General features: G+C 41.3%; 1 protein-coding gene across 1 annotated transcript; it reads left to right on the forward strand.

Annotated features, from left to right (window-relative positions):
- The first annotated feature begins 9,297 nt into the window (after nt 1-9,297).
- Nucleotides 9,298-11,725, forward strand: trh (thyrotropin-releasing hormone). Its single transcript, XM_010895261.3, has 3 exons — nt 9,298-9,419; nt 9,646-9,848; nt 10,430-11,725. Exons 2-3 carry the CDS (start codon nt 9,656-9,658, stop codon nt 11,014-11,016), a joined length of 780 nt encoding a protein of 259 aa, XP_010893563.2. The 5' UTR covers nt 9,298-9,419; nt 9,646-9,655; the 3' UTR covers nt 11,017-11,725.
- Nucleotides 11,726-18,977: the final 7,252 nt, after the last annotated feature.

An 18,977-nucleotide genomic window follows, 5' to 3' on the forward strand; every position in this document is an offset into this window, starting at 1 on the left:
TTAAGAGAGGCAGCATAACTTCTGGGATGGCCTTCTGATTGGCCTCCTTGTGGGAGGAATGATTGTCGGTTGTCGTAGCTTTGGGGGTTGCTCCGGCACCCTTCATCTCCTGGCCATCTTATTCTTCCGCTATCTTGTTCATGTCTTGCCTGGTCCATCTTGTTTTTAGGCCTCCAAAACAAGAAGCTCCCTAGGAGCCCTTAAATGCCTCCCCTGACAAGGTCCCAAGGGGAGGCAGGTGTGTAAATGCAGGTTTGGCCCAGCTGCTAGCTTCTGGAATCTCGGAAGAATCAATGGAAGATTTTTTCTATTGATTTTTAACAACCTATGGCTGAAGTTTTCAGACATTTGCAAATGCTCTTTAAAGGCAACTCAATCATGCATTCAAATTTCTCCCACTGCATATTTTAAATCCAGGCAGAATAAACATCTACCATCGAAAAAGGGGGTGAAATTGTCCTTTAAGAAGACTCAGTGGCAATAGGTGCCGTCAACAATGGTCAAGTTAGACAGCTGACCATGCCACTCTGAAGGCTCTAAAGGACCTCTCTAGCAGTATGGAAACAAGGGAGGTCATCTCCATGACAACTGACAGGTCAAAGGGTCACAAGGTCTTGGCTGACGGACCTTTCCCTTTAGCCAAAACGATGCAATGCACTCCAGTTGGGAGTTGAAAGATCAAGGAACAGCATAATCATATTCAGACAATGTTCACTAGTGATGCTGGGAGACAACTGCTATATCCAGTGACGTCATGGCTTTGCATGCACGTACGTGTGTGGCTGCTAAACCACCTTTGTGCCCAAAAAATTGCAATTCTGATTAATTCTTAGAATTTCAGGACTCAAAAGAATCCTGTTACTAAGAAGCTATAATATTTTCCATGGTATTCAGTTGGTACAGAACCCCCAAAATGCTATTACTTTTCCCAAAACTGAAGCAGCTACCTAAAATTTCAGAAATACATAACTCGAACATCTACATTTAACTGAGGCATTGATAAGGAAAGATCACCTCAATCTTCCTCTATTAAGCAGGGTCTCTGACATTACCTGACAGAGCGAGGGAGAAAAGTGAGAGGGAGAATTGTATAGAGAGAGGGAAGATGATGATGTGGTAGCACAGCACTAATCACTGTCTCCCTCTGAAAACATACAGCCATCCCTCAGCTTATTGAGAGATAATGGCATTCTCAGAGTTGCACCATGCAGCAAAAGATGGCAAATGAAATCTGAAGATAAATAATGCAAACTTTGTTTTCACTCGCTCTTTCTGTGTGTTGGGATTCCAGCATACTCTTGGCTGCAAGGAATGATGGAGAGATATTCACTATGATAGAGGCAGCACAGCCACAACCGAGTAAAGCATGAAACACATTTTAAAGATACTTCACAAATAGTACTGTTGGGACATATGGAGAGATTTGGCCAGTCAATCGACAGCATATTAATACTCTGAGCATAAATAATTAGAATCTGATTCTATTCAACTGTATAGATCCATACTGGGTGCCATGCATATTATACAATAAATGTCATAGCACAGATATCTGATAGCCGGGGAACGGAAGAGGGCGGCAAGCAGAGACAGAAGGGAGGGGCTGAGGAAAGCAAAGGGTGGGAATCAGGAGCTAGAGTAGGAGTGGAGTTGCTAAGGGAAAGGTAACATGGCGGTCAAACAGATCTAAATGAAATGTAAAAGAAAGTGAAATAAATGAAGAGAACACCAAAGTAGGATGTTTACATCAACAACAATTTGCCTGGGGACATCATGCAGCATGATCGCACCTACACGCCCAGTTGCTGTTACGGCGTGCACATTAGGCGCGCACACATACACACACACCCACAAACACTGCAGGCTTAAGGATAAGTTGTTAAACCTCCTCCGTGTGACTCTTAGCAGTGGGGCCCCCCAAGGGTGTGTTTTCAACCCTCTGCTTTACTCCCTGTTCACCAATGAATGCATGGCACAGCACGACATCAACCGCATCATCAAGTTTGATGCGGGCAGTGAAGATGGCCCAGCACGTCACTTGGGGCTTTGCCCCCCCCCCCAATCCAGGACATCCTTCCGGAACGATGAATGACAAAAGTCTGCAGCATTACCAAAGTGTGTTCACACACTGTTCAGTAACTTACTTTATGTTCTATCCCATGTTCTGGTCTTGGTGACAGATGGCTATCCCATCCCACATGCATTCCAGTCTGTAACTTTTTTCTATTCCGGACCTCATTGCCACAGAAAGAATTTTTTTTGTACATATTGACAGTAAATATTAAAACATCTTTATTTTTACTACTTTTTTAACATGTTTATATCATAGTACCAGTATTTGTTACTAACCTACTTGCTTGGTAGCACAGAAATGTGCCAGAGAAGCCAGGCCCTACAAATCCTCTGAGAGATTTACCATCTCAGGGCTTCTCCACATGATTAGTGTGAGATATGTCCCTGAGTATAATTATCTGGGCATCTGGATGGAAAATAGGCTTACCTACAAAAAAACTGATGGGTTGGATAATTCTTGAATTATAATAGGCATCCGGTACCAGTCCAGATCATGCCTTTCATAAAAAAATCATGGATCAATGCACTGCACCCTTTTTGTTTATAAAGCACTCTTACACAAACACCCGCCTTACCTTACCCTGTTGACACACAGAAATTGGGGTTACCTCGGACCCTCAGGAATGACTAAAATAGGAACCAGTTACAGTGGGGCAAAGAAGTATTGTCAGCCACCAATTGTGCAAGTTCTCCCACTTAAAAAGATGAGAGAGGCCTGTAATTTTCATCATAGGTACACTTCAACTATGAGAGACAAAATGAGAAAGAAAATCCAGAAAATCACATTGTAGGATTTTATATGAATTTATTGGTAGAATATGGTGGAAAATAAGTATTTGGTCAATAACAAAAGTTAATCTCAATACTTTGTTATATACCCTTTGTTGGCAATGACAGAGGTCAAACGTTTTCTGTAAGTCTTCACAAGGTTTTCACACACTGTTGCTGGTATTTTGGCCCATTCCTCCATGCAGATCTCCTCTAGAGCAGTGATGTTTTGGGGCTGTCGCTGGGCAACATGGACTTTCAACTCCCTCCAAAGATTTCCTATGGGGTTGAGATCTGGTGACTGGCTAGGCCACTCCAGGACCTTGAAATGCTTCTTACGAAGCCACTCCTTCGTTGCCCGGGCGGTGTGTTTGGGATCATTGTCATGCTGAAAGACCCAGCAACGTTTCATCTTCAATGCCCTTGCTGATGGATGGAGGTTTTCACTCAAAATCTTTTGGTCCCAGCTCTCTGCAGGTCATTCACTAGGTCCCCCCATGTGGTTCTGGGATTTTTGCTCACCGTTCTTGTGATCATTTTGACCCCACGGGGTTAGATCTTGCGTGGAGCCCTGGATCGAGGGAGATTATCAGTGGTCTTGTATGACTTCCATTTTCTTATAATTGCTCCCGCAGTTGATTTCTTCACACCAAGCTGTTTCCCTATTGGAGATTCAGTCTTCCCAGCCTGGTGCAAGTCTACAATTTTTTTTCTGGTGTCCTTTGACAGCTCTTTGGTCTTGGCCATAGTGGAGTTTGGAGTGTGACTGATTGAGGTTGTGGACAGGTGTCTTTTATACTGATAACAAGTTCAAACAGGTTCTATTAATACAGGTAACAAGTGGAGGACAAAGGAGCCTCTTAAAGAAGAAGTTACAGGTCTGTGAGAGCCAGAAATCTTGCTTGTTTGTAGGTGACCAAATACTTACCGAGGAATTTACCAATAAATTCATAAGAAATCCTACAATTTGATTTTCTGGAATTTTTTTCCTTATTTTGTCTCTCATAGTTGAAGTGTACCTATGATGAACATTCTCATCTTTTTAAGTGGGAGAACTTACACAATTGGTGGCTGACTAAATACGTTTTTGCCCCACTGTAAATGTGTAGAGACCTGCCTTTACTTCTTCTGTGCCTTCCATGTGGAAAAATCTGAAGAACTGGTTCCTGTAGAACATTTTATGTAGTTATCGTAGAACCATTTTATTTCCTAATTTCTCATGATCGCATTGCGCAGGACTGTTTTGTGCGTGTGTGAATGTGCGGGTTTAGGGTTGTCGTTTGATTTTTCGAACGTAGGTAATGACTGCCTTTTGTGTTTTTGATTAAGCAGGCCTCATCTGCATAAGTGACCTTGGTATACTGTGACTTCCTGTGTAAAAAAAAATACTTAAAAATGTATAAGACTCATTGAATTCTATGCATCTTTTGGGTACATGTTGTCTCAAGTCCCCGTGGCATTGAGTAAGAGTGAGCTGCAACTGACGGACGAATCTACAGGCTGCATAGAAAAGTGTGGGGGAGTCAATGAGACTGGAGATGTGCTGACTGTAACTCACTCAGGCTTCACTAGGCACGACATGCACCCGAGAGAACACTACTTCAATGAACTAGTCTCTAATTGCATTTGCTTTTAAAACACAGCTCCATATTACGTGTCCAAAATCACATTGCATTAAACAGGTAACAAGAAAACATGCGGAAGAGTGAGTATATCCATCAAATCCCAAAGCCCAGCTTAATGTAAAACACAAAACATGTAGTTAAAACAACTTTAGCCCAGTGCGATAATAGCCCTTGGTTTTAACCAATAATGGTCATCATTCCTATAAACCGTCAGATTACAGTGAGTGTGCAGTGGGTGTCCAGGGTTGACTATGGAGCAACAGTCAACCAGAACCAGGAAAATAGTGAAGAACGGAACCTTCCAGACCTCCTGTAACCTCAGTGTCATGCGGCGCCGTCACGACCGGTCGGATCCGTGACCAGAGCCTGTACCCGTCACTCACAGTGACCTCCGTTGGGGCAGCACCGGTGACGGCCAGGGGGGGAGGTGGGTGTCACCATGTCACTCCATCCACACGCCAGTGATTTCATCACTTTGTTTACTTCCTCTCCATTTGAAACCGCCGGCTTCCATCCCGCCGGTCTCTCAGTGGCGGCTGGTACACCTAACAGGGAAGGAGTCTTTGGTCCCAGTCAGCTGTCTGGCCAGGTGTCTATTTCTATTACTCACACTACTGACAGTTAGATTTGACTTATTTTGTGACCCCACACTCTTCTCATGCTTTCTTTCTCTCTCGTGGTTGGGTGACCTTTGACTCACACCCACCTAAGTCAGATGTCCAGAACTTAGGGGATACTTGCCGACTCATTTTGGGTGACTCACCTATGGTTTGATGTGTGTTTCTCCCAACATAGGATTAATTTCCACTGAACTTCTCCTGAGAGCACAGCCATTCTATTTCTGTTTTTGGTTCTCAATGGAGGAAATCTCAGGAAAAAAGCTGAGAATCCACACATTACTGAAGCTGTGATCAGTCCGGGGACTGTAGAATTCAGCCTGGGGGGTTTAAAAAGTTTATAAGAAAGGTTATGGTGTCAAGAATAGTGCAGAATTGATAGCCGACACACAAAACACATTTTTGATTGAATGTGTTCAACTGTGGAATGCTTCAGATCTGAAAGAGGAAGCCATAAACTTATAAAATCCTCACGACTAAATAAAGAAAATAAAGGACAGTTAACAATGGATGTGGTGTAGGAGGGTGAGGATTATTACAGGGGGTATATTTAAGATGTCTCTTATTGTTCACTTTTAACTCCAGCCCACTTTGTATAGGGTCTTATTGACGAGAGGTTAAAGAAAGCCCTTGTCTTAATTACAGTGTAGGTCCTGTAAGTGTCACTCAAAGGAACTCGAGCACAACGACATAATCCAAAAAGTATGTTTCATTTAATTTAGACCTTCCCAACAGTATAATGAGGGAATGTGACATCTGTCTGTGAGAACTTGAGTATTTCTCTTAGCTGAATGCATCGATTGATACACAGGCCTATCCACATCACAGGAAAATAAATCAAACTCAATGGAAAATCTTTACGGGCCAGTTTTCATGGACACATATTAAGCCAAGTCCTGGATTAAAACATTCAGTAAGATAATGGTGAATGCCTTCAATATCTATGTTGGAACATGTTTTCTCCCAGTGGTGCCCTCTAAGCATCTCTATGAGTCTTTATGGCTGGAAATCTCAATGATGCTTAACGTTTGTAGTCCAGGCTTAACGTGTGTCTGCGAAACCACCCCTAGGTACCTCAGGAAGTACAACTACTAATCAATCATAGGGATGCTTAGAGGACCCCACTGGGAGAAACATGTTCTAACATGGATTTTGCCATTGAAGGCATCCGTCATTATGCTACCCCGCAGGTCTTTAAGTTCAGACAACTCACAGGTTGAGATATCTGAACACATACATGGAGAGGAACACATCCTCTCCATGTATGTTGCTAATTAGATGCTTCCTTCATTTTCTTTTCTCTCCACAGGTTTCAAATGTTTGAAGCCTTGCACACAACGAATCAAACCACAACATGCCACTTTCACCGTCAAGCAGGCTTAGTGAGCATCAGCCTCACGCAGGCTAGAAAAAATACCAACTCTGCTGAGTGCAGGGCGCATAATTAATTGGACCGCATTCAGCGTCTTTACATGCTATAATTACAGTTTGGGCAGCACGGAGACAACTGCAGCTGTGAAAGCCTCACGGGTCAGACATGCGCTGGTGTTAATTGTGCTTCTGTCTCTAGCCTGGTTCCTCTGCTGACGAGTACTGTACTGTTCCGTGTGGTGGAATTCCTCAGAACCGGACACCTGCTAAATTATTGTTCTCTGAGCGAAGACTGGAGTTATAAAACTCTGGTCCTTCAACTGCCACTGGTGTTTTACAGAAGGACCTTCATTTGGCAGAATGTCCTTGGTTTGCTTTTATATTGGGTGAAGTCTTATATGAGGTTTTGATGTCTGGGTGGAAATCAGCAATATCTAGTTCTGTGCATTCCTTTCTTCTATTTTCAACCCTCCCGGCCAAACCTTTTTTTCGACCCGTTTGTTTTTATTTCCGAAAACTTAGGTGGGCAGGTCTTTGAAAGTGGGCCAACGAAATACACAAGGATGAAGAAAATAAGGGTATGAAATAATGGTCTCAAGCAGGATGAAGAAAATAAACTTCCTGATTTAAATTAGAGGACTTACGTTTTATTTCAATGGAAAGAAAACATATGGAGTGCTCCTTTAACTGGATCATTTTAGTCTGTGACCCTCCTGCAGAACTAGGCTTCAACTAATCAGAGGCCAGAACACACTTAATTTGTTCCACTGCTTAAGTTTCAGTTCCACCCTTGGAATTTTAAAACAAAAGATATTGTGGATCTCTTGAAAAATAAACCTGAAATGTGTAGCCTGCACTTATTACAGCCCAAGCACTGCTTTGCTGTAGTTTATCACACTATAAATGTTACATTTATTAGTGGACACTCTTATCCTGAGTGACTAACAGTTAGGATAGCTGTCTGGATGGAAATGTAGGTCTGTCTGACCAGTGGATCAAAAGGGAGTGTGTCTGAATATCTGCTGAACATTATCAACACCATCATGGAAAAAGGTCAAATAAGATACAGATCACCACACTATCTCTCATCAAACAGGAGAGCAGTGGAATCTTATTTTATCTAGCTGTCAAAACATACATGATACCGTGCGTCTCAAAGGTCCAGTAAGAAACCACTCATTTGGTATTTAACTATGGGGATGATTAGGCTCAGCCGTCTTAAGTACTGGACGTGACTGCACATTTTAAACAGGTCATTATGGCATACACCCTCCATCATCTCTCTGTGACTGACTGTACAGGAGTGTCATCTCAAAAGAATTTCAAACGTCCTGGTGGAGTTGCTTCACAAATGATGAGAATATTGTTGCCGTTCCTCAGAGATTCCACCAGGCATATGCAGGGAAGCCCGTAATGGGCCGTCTGAGTCCCTATTGGTCTGGGTAATATTGACCCTGACAGCCATCTGCCTGCCACCTGCGACCACTATAGCCTTCTGGGCTAACAATTACATTTCTTTTTGCTAGCATTCTGTTCTTTAATTCACTTTTCCACTTATTGATTCTCACTGAACCTTAAGTGTCTTACCGTAGTCTATATTTAAGCAGTTAGGCAGGGTGTTATATTGTCAATACACTATGCTAAGGACACTGCGGAGTGCCTGGATACAGCCTTTGTACAGTTGACTCAAGAAGCATTAACACCCATCCTGAAATAGAGCAAGAGACACAAAAATAAACAACACAAACAAGGAGTAATTACAACAAAATGTTCTCAAATACTGATCTGGGTAGATTGAATCCTGAATAATCCTGAAAGCCATGGTATATGTAGGCAATAAGGCACAGGGGGGTGTGGTATATGACCAATATACCATGGCTAAGAGCTGTTCTTAGGCATGAAGCATTATGGATTGCCCGGACACAGCACTTAGCCGTGGTATATCGGCAATATATCGGCAACATATTGCAAACCCCTGATGTCTTACTGCTCTTTTAAACTAGTTACAAATACAATTAGATCAGTAAAAAGTGATAGGATGTCATATCCCTATGGCCTGATATACAATGGTTATTAGCCAATAAGCATTCAGGATTCAAACCACCAGGTTTATAAGAGATTGTATACAACTATGAAAAAACAATACTTGTAATTGTTTTGCTGATGTTGTTAACCGGTTTATAATATCAATGAGAAGCTTCAGGAGTTAGCTGTATGTGTTATAACTAGAGGCACTTTGCATTGCATCAAGAACAGCCATTAGCTATGGTATATCGGCCATACACCACAACCCTGCATTGCTTAAATGTACCAGGCGTTCAGCCATTCAGCTTTCAAGGCTAAAGCCATGCACCTGGTTTAATGGTATTTAAATGGGGAAAGAATTGCTATGGAGATGTCCCACAACATATCTCCAGAAATGATGCAACCGTGAAGGACTATGATTGGTTGACATTTAGTTTAATCTTAACAAACGACTTTGGAAATTGAAATAGCCCCAGTGGCAAAATAAGTGAATGAATTTAAATCGGCGTTCTGCCAAATTACGCACCACCACACTCAAATATGATTAGAACATTTATGAATGAATTCCCTCTCGAAGTCATCATAATCAAGTGTCATTTCATCCCCTTAGATTCGGCCGCGGGCCCAGATGGAGCCCAAGAGAAGAACCAGACAGTGTCCTCTAGAGTTTAGAATCGACTTTAATCCAATTGCGCACGAATTTGTGACATCAATGGAGACCAGGAATCCTATGAAATTACAGCGTGGTTGTTGTGACGGGGGTAACCGCTGACTATAAATGGCTGGACGCGTTGTATCTGCACATACCTCTAAACTTGGCATCGACGTCACTAACCGTGACCAACCGCTGTGAGAGGCTAAGAACCATTATTCTACCTTGCTTGCTGCAATTTAATAATACAAGGTTTTGCGAGATAATACAATAGCCAGAACACTTACTAAGGTAAGTTTGGATCACTTCACGTTTTACGATAGATAATATTTTTTTGAAATTGAGTTTCCGCTTTTGCAAATATTTTTTCAGTTTTACGCAACAACAGTGGAACGTAGTAGGCCTATATGTGCGTAAAACAACGAAAGAAAACAATGAAAATCTCTGCATGCATTTTATAAGTAGAACATCTTAATGTCAACTACGTTTGATATATTTTCTTGTTTTCAATGAATAGCAAAGTTACCATGAAGTCCGCCTGCCTTATCATTCTGGCATCTTTTGCGGTCTGCAACCTAACCTTGGCACGAGCACAGGGCATTCCCCCCGAAGAAGATACTGGAGACCAGCAGACTATAGACGATATCATCTTACAGCGAGCTGAGAGCCTGCTACTCCGCTCTATCCTCAAGAAGATAGAGGATGAAGATGGCGCGAACGGTGCGTAATGGTTGCTTTTGGGTGAACGTTTTGTTTTAAGCAATCTGGCCGTTTTGAAAAGAAAGTTATAAGGTTTTACATTGAATTGCTAACCACACTACTAAACACAAATGAGCACATGAATTGAACGTGTGCCTTTGTTTGCCTATTTTACAAACTAAATTGCACAAAGACAAATAATTTTAAAAAGACTGCATGATTTCTAGAAAAAAATAGTCCAGAATTTCTACATAATTTCATTAATGTTTTTGGAAGACAAACGTAATTAAAAAATACATTTATTAATTTGTTAAAATTATAATTTGGGTATGGCATTCAGAAAAGCGCGCGTAAAACGCATCCAGTATTCTCCAGCGCATTCAGTATTTTCCAGGAGTTAATCCTGGCACCAAAGCACATCATTCCTGTAACGTTGGAGGAGAGCGGAGTATGTCTTTCAAATACTACATTTCTACGTTTAAATTACACGACATTAAAAAGGTTGTCTGTTCAATAATACATAAATGCCATGCATAACTAGTGGCGGGTGGATTTACCTTTTTTCCTGTGCCTAAAATAATCATGATTTTCTTTTTGTACAGATGGACAGTTCTCTCAGTCTGTCTGGATGGTGAAACGGCAGCACCCCGGTAAGAGGTACCAGGATGAGCTGGAGAAAAGACAGCACCCCGGTAAACGAGAGGAGGATGAGGACGAAGACTATACGGAGGTCCAGAAACGACAGCACCCGGGAAAACGCGAGGACGAAATTGACTCTTTTGTGGAGCTCCAGAGAAGGCAGCATCCAGGCAAGCGCTCAATCTTGGAGCAGATTACAGAAAACCCCGCATTTCTAAGTGAACTCTCCAAACGTCAGCACCCAGGCAAGCGCAACGCAATCATGTACAGCAAGCGCCAGCATCCCGGCAGGCGTGATGTGGACGACGAGTCAGACCCAGTGGACCTCCAAGAGTTGGAGAAGCGCCAGCACCCTGGCAAACGCTACTGGGATAACATGAGCCAGGATTTCAGCGCCAACAGTCCTTGTGATGTGATGGACCCAGGCTGCAGTAAGGCCAACCTGTTGCTTGAGCTATTGGACAACGTGACCAAGAGTCGTGCAGAGGAGAAGAGACAGCACCCGGGTAAAAGGTCCACACCGGATGAGGATTTGACTGATCAAGAGTGACGAGTGGGGCTGGTGCGTGTGTGGTTAACTGTGATGTAAAAAATAACGTGTATAAATTGATATAATTAATATTTGTTTATTAACAAATTGCCTCTGGTATCCTGTAGTTTTGGCAAGCTGTTTTCATGAATGGTATCCAGAAAACGTCCACAGCCCTTGAGTGTGAGAAAGGTGCTACACCAATTAAAATAATAATAGGCACAACAATTATTTATTATAAAGTATCTAGCCAAAAACGTTCAAATTATATAGGGTATTATTATTAGAAACACGCACACGTTCTCAGAATCATTAAAGTTGGTTGTTGGACCAATATTTTTGTCATGAGACGCCCAGAAATGTATTCCTTTGCCAGATTAAGCCTATTGGGAGGAAAATAAAGCGAAGCATCTCGGGGAAATTGTTTGGCTTTGAGAGGACACTTGTAAAATTCTCGAATATAATGAGTTATATCGACAAAATGTATTAGACATAGAGCCAAACTGGCCTGTATTTTTTTTTTATTATTATTTAAGGTCCACATGTACAATACAAGGAAACATTCCCTGGAAAAAAATAGTGGGTCACTGGATTATTTTTCTAATTCAATATTCCTGCATGATATAAAAACGGATTAATTGTTGTACATCTTCTTTTACTTTTGCCTTAAAGCTTATTATGTATCTACAATTCTGTTATACAATAAAAATGCATCGGTAAGGATCACTGATATTTGGTCTACCACTGAATGCTTTTCCGCTTGAAATTCAGATTTATTCTGTTGGCTTCCATCCTTAGTAGTCCACAAACACTGAATGGGTTAATAACATGTTTTTACCGGCTCAATGGCGTTTAGTTTTAGCGAGCCTTAAGAGATGAACACGAATGTGTTAGCACTGACACCGCAATTACTGCAGCATAGCTCTTGCCACGCTAATTAATGCAAGTCATTTGGCTTCATAAGAGGCAGTCTGCATGTCAACTTACTCCCTCCTATTTAATTGGCCTCTTTCTGTCAATATAGTATATTGACAGACTAGCGGTGCATGTGAGTTTTGTCAAGCACATAGCTGCAAGATTATCATAATGTCTATTTACTGAAACAACGGGAGTATTGCTCAACAGACACGAGACCGCTTATGCTGACAGACAACTTCCACTCAGAAGATTCAGATCAGGAACCCAGGTCGATTGGTTGCAAGATTGCCCAAGAGCTAGCTGTTTCAAGTCACATAGACTTTAAACTGACAGCCTGTCAGTTTGAACTGTCAGGCAGAATTTCTGAATGAAAGCACTTTAGGCACAAAAACTTTGTGTCAGATGATATAAAACGTCAAAAGGAGGAAATCTCATATAGTCAGAGGTCATTCAGCAAGCAACAGGCTTCATTAATGAGAGAATGGAGAGAGAGAGAAAAGGCGAGGTGGGAGATGTTGGTGATGTGAAAATGCGTTGCATTGTAAACTGTCTTTTTCCTTAAACATTGCATATTATCTCTGGTTTCCTTCCTCATCATACCTCTATTGTCCCTGAAATGCCAACCCATCTGGAAACATGGTCAGTTTGTGTGTGTGAGACAGGGACGGTGTTTTAATTTTCAGGGCAATCATTCCTTTCCATTCAAACGACAGCAAATGTAGTCTCTGATGTAGCAACATTTTTGTGTGAACAATTTAATTGGTTAAATAAAGTCGCTAACTCAATTATAAAAAAAATTAAAGTCCACACTAGTAAATACGAAATCACTTGCAGGACGAAAAAACTGCGGAGTGAACCGTGTTGTAAGGAACAGAAGGGTGGACTGAATTCATGTTTGTTGGTCTGTGTGTGTGTGTGTGTGTGTACTTTGAGTGCACGAGTGTGAGTGAGAAAGAGTGTGTCCCTGGTTTGGATAGTGTGCATGATGGTGTGGATAGTGTGCTGCTCCAATTTGTTGTTTTCAAAACCCTTGATTGAAACAGTGGCTAAATAATAAATACCTAGAGCACACTCTCTCTTTCCGTCCATGTCAATCCGTCCATTAGCCAGCGCTTTAGAACACATTACAGTCATAGCATTAGCTTGAATACACTACTAGACAATGCCCATAAAGAAACAATGACACACATCACACGAGTCATCAAGAAGATATGCCCATTCAAAATCAAATCAAATGGCTACCCGGGTAAAACATTAAATAAATGTTTGAAAATTGTCATAATGTGACATGTCCATGAAAGTTGTTTCGGACGAAAATGTAAGTAACAGAATACAATGTTTCATTGAATCTATGAGCCAAATAGAATCTACATTTCTCTGCAGTTGTACTGTCAGGTACAGTGGAGAGAACAAGTATTTGATACACTGCCGATTTTGCAGGTTTTCCCTCTTACAAAGCATGTAGAAGTCTGTAATTTTTCATAGGTACTCTTCAACTGTGAGTGACGGAATCTAAAACAAAAATCCAGAAAATCACATTGTATGATTTTTAAGTAAATAATTTGCATTTTATTGCATGACATATGTTTTTGATACATCAGAAAAGCAGAACTTAATATTTGGTACAGAAACCTACACTCACCTAAAGGATTATTAAGAAGACCTGTTCAATTTCTCATTAATGCAATTATCTAATCAACCAATCACATGGCAGTTGCTTCAATGCATTTAGGTGTGTGGTCCTGGTCAAGACAATCTCCTGAACTCCAAACTGAATGTCAGAATGGGAAAGAAAGGTGATTTAAGTAATTTTGATCGTGGGTCGGTCTGAGTATTTCACAATCTGCTCAGTTACTGGGATTTTCACCCACAACCATTTCTAGGGTTTACAAAGAATGGTGTGAAAAGGGAAAAACATCCAGTATGCGGCAGTCCTGTGGGCAAAAATGCCTTGTTGATGCTAGAGGTCAGAGGAGAATGGGCCGACTGATTCAAGCTGATAGAAGAGCAACTTTGAATGAAATAACCACTCGTTACAACCAAGGTATGCAGCAAAGCATTTGTGAAGCCACAACACGCACAACCTTGAGGCGGATGGGCTACAACAGCAGAAGACCCCACCGGGTACCACTCATCTCCACTACAAATAGGAAAAAGAGGCTACAATTTGCACGAGCTCACCAAAATTGGACAGTTGAAGACTGGAAGAATGTTGCCTGCTCTGATGAGTCTCGATTTCTGTTGAGACATTCAGATGGTAGAGTCAGAATTTGGCGTAAACAGAATGAGAACATGGATCCATCATGCCTTGTTACCACTGTGCAGGCTGGTGGTGGTGGTGTAATGGTGTGGGGGATGATTTCTTGGCACACTTTAGGCCCCAATTTCAAATTGGTTCCTTGAACATGACAATGAGTTCACTGGACTGAAATGGCCCCCACAGTCACCAGATCTCAACCCAATAGAGCATCTTTGGGATGTGGTGGAACGGGAGCTTTGTGCCCTGGATGTGCATCCCACAAATCTCCATCAACTGCAAGATGCTCTCCTATCAATATGGGCCAACATTTCTAAAGAATGCTTTCAGCACCTTGTTGAATCAATGCCATGTAGAATTAAGGCAGTTCTGAAGGCGAAAGGGGGTCAAACAGAATATTAGTATGGTGTTCCTAATAATCATTTAGGTGAGTTTATTTTGTCAATTACAGAGATCATACGTTTCCTGTAGTTCTTGACCAGGTTTACACACACTGCAGCAGGGATTTTGGACCACTCCTCCATACAGACCTTCTCCAGATCCTTCCGGTTTCGGGGCTGTCGCTGGGCAATTCAGACTTTCAGCTCCCTCCAAAGATTTTCTATTGGGTTCAGGTCTGGAGACTGGCTAGGCCACTCCAGGACCTTGAGATGCTTCTTACGGAGCCACTCCTTAGTTGCCCTGGCTGTGTGTTTTGGGTCGTTGTCATGCTGGAAGACCTAGCCACGACCCATCTTCAATGCTCTTACTGAGGGAAGGAGGTTGTTGGCCAAGATCTCGCGATACGTGGCCCCATCCATCCTCCCCTCAATACGGTGCAGTAGTCCTGTCCCCTTTGCAGAAATGCATCCCCAAAGAATGTTTCCACCTCCATGCTTCACAGTTGGGATGGTGTTCTTGGGGTTGGTTTGGTTGGAGTCTGTTTGATTGAGTGTGTGGACAGGTGTCTTTTATACAGGTAATGAGTTTAAACAGGTGCAGTTAATACAGGTAATGAGTGGAGAACAGGAGGGCTTCTTAAAGAAAAACTAACAGGTCTGTGAGAACCGGAATTCTTACTGGTTGATAGGTGATCAAATACTTATGTCATGCAATAAAATGCAAATTAATTATTTAAAAATCATACAATGTGATTTTCTGGATTTTTGTTTTAAATTCCATCTCTCACAGTTTAAGTGTACCTATGATAAAAATCATACAGATCTCTACATGCTTTGTAAGTAGGAAAAGCTGCAAAATTGGCAGTGTATCAAATACGTGTTCTCCCCATTGTATACATTTAGTATGAGTTTTAGAAGAAAGTTCTTTGTTTTGTCATTTTGAGCCTGTAATCCAACACACAATTGCTGATGCTTCAGATACTCAACTAAAGAAGGCCAGTTTAATTGCTTCTTTAATCAGCACAACAGTTTTCAGCTGTGCTAACGTAATTGCAAAATAGATTTTCTAATGACCAATTACACTTTTAAAATGATGAACTTGGATTAGCAAAACACAACGTGCCATTGGAACACAGGACTGATGGTTGCTGATAATGGACCTTGGTATGCCTATGTAGATATTCCATAAAAAAGACCCATCATCAGATCTTATGCTGGTGCAGTGGGCCCTGGATTCCTCCTGGTGCAGGACAATTCCCAGCCTCACGTGGCCAGAGTGTGTAGCCAATTTCTGGATGACGAAGGCATTGATGCCATTGAGTGGCCATCACATTCCCCAAATCTGAATCCAATTGAGAACCTTTAGGATGTTATGTATCTGTGCATCCAACGCTGACAAGTAGCACCACAGGCTGTCCAGGAGCTCACTGATGCCCTGATCCATGTCTGGGAGGAGATCCCCCAGGACACCATTCGCCGTCTCATCAGGAGCATGCCCAGATGTTGTGGTGAATGCACACAGGTACTTGGGGACCATACACACTACTGAGACACATTATGAGTAGCCGTGATAAAATTCACACAAGTTGGAACAGCCTGTGATTGCAATTGTTTACTTAGATTTTCGGTGTGAATTTGAATCCAGTGCTCAATCAGTTGGTGATTATGGTTTCCATTGACCGTTCTTATGTCATTTTGTTCTCAACTAATGACACAACTAATTACAATGTACAGTAAAGATTTTGATCTTCAGTATATTTAACCCACCTGTTATCCTCAAATTTACTAACATCTGTTATCCTTGGGTTCAATTTGACCCCAGGATTTGAAACCTCCATAAAATGTTGGTAATTATAAAACTTTTACCAAATGTTGATAGCCTAAACTGGAAACTAGAAAATGTTGACAGCCTAAACTGGAAAAAATGCCCCCCATACATCCATAATACCCATACATCCAGAATACCCATACATCCAGAATACCCATACATCCGTGACTATTGAAACATATTAAAATCACTATAAAATAGCCCTGATTCGACTTAAATCTAAAATAAATATGTTTTTGTGTTTTAAGGTCTTAATACAGCTTAATTTACAACATTTGGAAAGAAAAACAATTTCTGTTATAAAGAATAGTAAGATGTATTAGGTTCAGGGTAAATTCAACCATAGAAGAACAACAACACAATTTCAAACTCTTCAAAGGATTTTATTTGTAAACAAAACATTACCAGAACATCAGTAAGGAACACAACAGTTCTTTATATGCAAAAACCACCAATAAATTATTATAATTTAATTATTCATTTTTAGATTATTCTATTTCTATGCTACTGTAAATGCTTTGTATGTGAATAATAAATGATGCAGTCAACAACATTTTACAGAATATGAACAGCATTGACAGAATACGAACAGAATATGAACAGATTACTATTTTTCCTACATTACATTCAACCACAAGTTACATTTGGTCTGTACTACTGTGCACATGATGTGCAGAGAGTGTATGTGCTCCTTGCAGACGTATTTCCTGCATTTCATACACATGTTGCTGATCTTGGAGTAATTTTTGTTGGGACAGACCTGACATCTACCACGTTTTCTGCCTGCAGTTTGAACTACTGGAGGGGTTGGGGTGTGTGTCTCCATTTGGATGTCCTTCACCACAGTTGCAGCAGCTGCTGATGCTCTTGGAAGACACCTTCTTCTTTCAATATGTGGTTTCACCAGCGCATAACCCAGCTCCTGCAGGAAAAGCCTCCTTCGATTCAGTTTTCCACTGTTCCAGTCCCCAAGGAACACCGATGAGTACAAAATGCATACAGGACATTGAAAATATATCATCATGTTAATTTTATGTTTACCCAGTTGTCCCCATTAAATTAGGAAAAGTAATTCAATTTGAAGCAAAATAAATTATGTCAAGCACTTTTTTAGAGATGTTAAACATAGAATGTGGTCAAATTGACCCCAAGGATAACAGGAGGGTTAATCGAGACCCAAAGTGTGATTTAAGTGTTCCCTTAATATTTTGGAGCAGTTTATATAAAAAACAGAAAATAACAAATTGCATGTCTTGCAAAGTGTGTCTTACATGTTCAGATTTTACATTTGTCTGTAACTGTCAGTAAACTTTGTGAATATATTTAAAAGTCTGTCTCTCTATCTAATCTACTGTTAGCCGCACCATTTTAGAAAGCAAAAGTAAAAACGTAGCATGTAAAAAAACTGAGTGACTGAAAACACGGTACCTGATCCATGCTCTCATCATCACTAATATCAATCACATCTGTCTCACTGGACGGCTGGATATGTTTGTGTTCCGGAGATGCTGGAAACACCATGTCTGGCACCAACAACGGTACCACGGTCAAAGTCACTTAGATCACATGTCTTCCCCATACATACTCAGAGTATGCTGGATGTGGGTCAAACTTTTGAGTATGCAGGGCCCTGTTAAAGGTTCTACATCTCTCTTATTGCACTACTGGCAGTGTCATTTACTTCAAGTGGTTGTGGGCCTACTGCAACTTTTTATAGGTTAGTGCACACTAATGGCTAACTAATGGATTTGATTTAAACAGTTTTTCTCCCTCCCTGCCTACCGTGTCCCTCCCTCACCCACTCTGTCTCTATAACCTCTCTCCCTCTTTCTGACTCCCTCCTTCTCTCTCTCTCCTTCTCCCTGTCTATTTTGGATCCTATATAGTGAAGTATGATCTGAAAGATGTGAGGAAACACTAGAAGTTGAACATGATGAACATCCTTTACTATTGTTCAGACATGCCCTGTTTATCTGTGAACTGTGCAGCCACTCCTTACCCCAGGTCCTTGCAAGTGCAAAGCTTAAAAAAGCCCTGGTCTGTGATAGGGTCAGACAGATAGGATTGAAGCACACTGAATCTGACACTTCTGGATGTCTTATTAGCCATATTCACCCCATGATGCATGTTGGTGACTGGTAACTGCTGACAGTAAGAAGGCAAGTAAGTTATCAAGTTACACAATGGATGATTTTATTGTATTGACCTAAACCCGAACACATACGATCTTGTCATGAGGTCTCCGTCAGTGATCAATCAGGGCTACTCCGATTAGCTACATTGGTGTCAGAATTGAGATGGTGGCTGTGAGGAAATCAGCAAGGTGGTTACATGAGGGACTTGATATAAAGTAGCGTGAAAGGGGATATAGTACCAACCCTAACATAACCCTTAGCTACCTTGACCTAACGACTAAGTCAAGTTTGAGTTCCAGGGCTATGACCTAAATTCAGCAAAATATTATTTTGTAGTTGCCCAGGCTTTATCCAGTGTTGTACTCTACCATGGGTGAGGAGTTGATGTTCGCCACATCCTGAAGTCTCGGCTGACGTCGTCGTAGATCTTCTCCAGCATGGATATTCTCACTTCTGTATTCAAT

This window comes from Esox lucius, chromosome 12, assembly GCF_011004845.1.
Source record: "Esox lucius isolate fEsoLuc1 chromosome 12, fEsoLuc1.pri, whole genome shotgun sequence".
NCBI lineage: Eukaryota > Metazoa > Chordata > Actinopteri > Esociformes > Esocidae > Esox > Esox lucius.

Excerpts from the sequence above, each read along its gene's own strand:
- trh (XM_010895261.3), top strand. The coding sequence starts at position 9,656 with ATGAAGTCCGCCTGCCTTATCATTCTGGCATCTTTTGCGGTCTGCAAC. Across the intron at positions 9,849-10,429 it reads GGATGAAGATGGCGCGAACG|ATGGACAGTTCTCTCAGTCT; the intron begins GTGCGTAATGGT and ends CTTTTTGTACAG.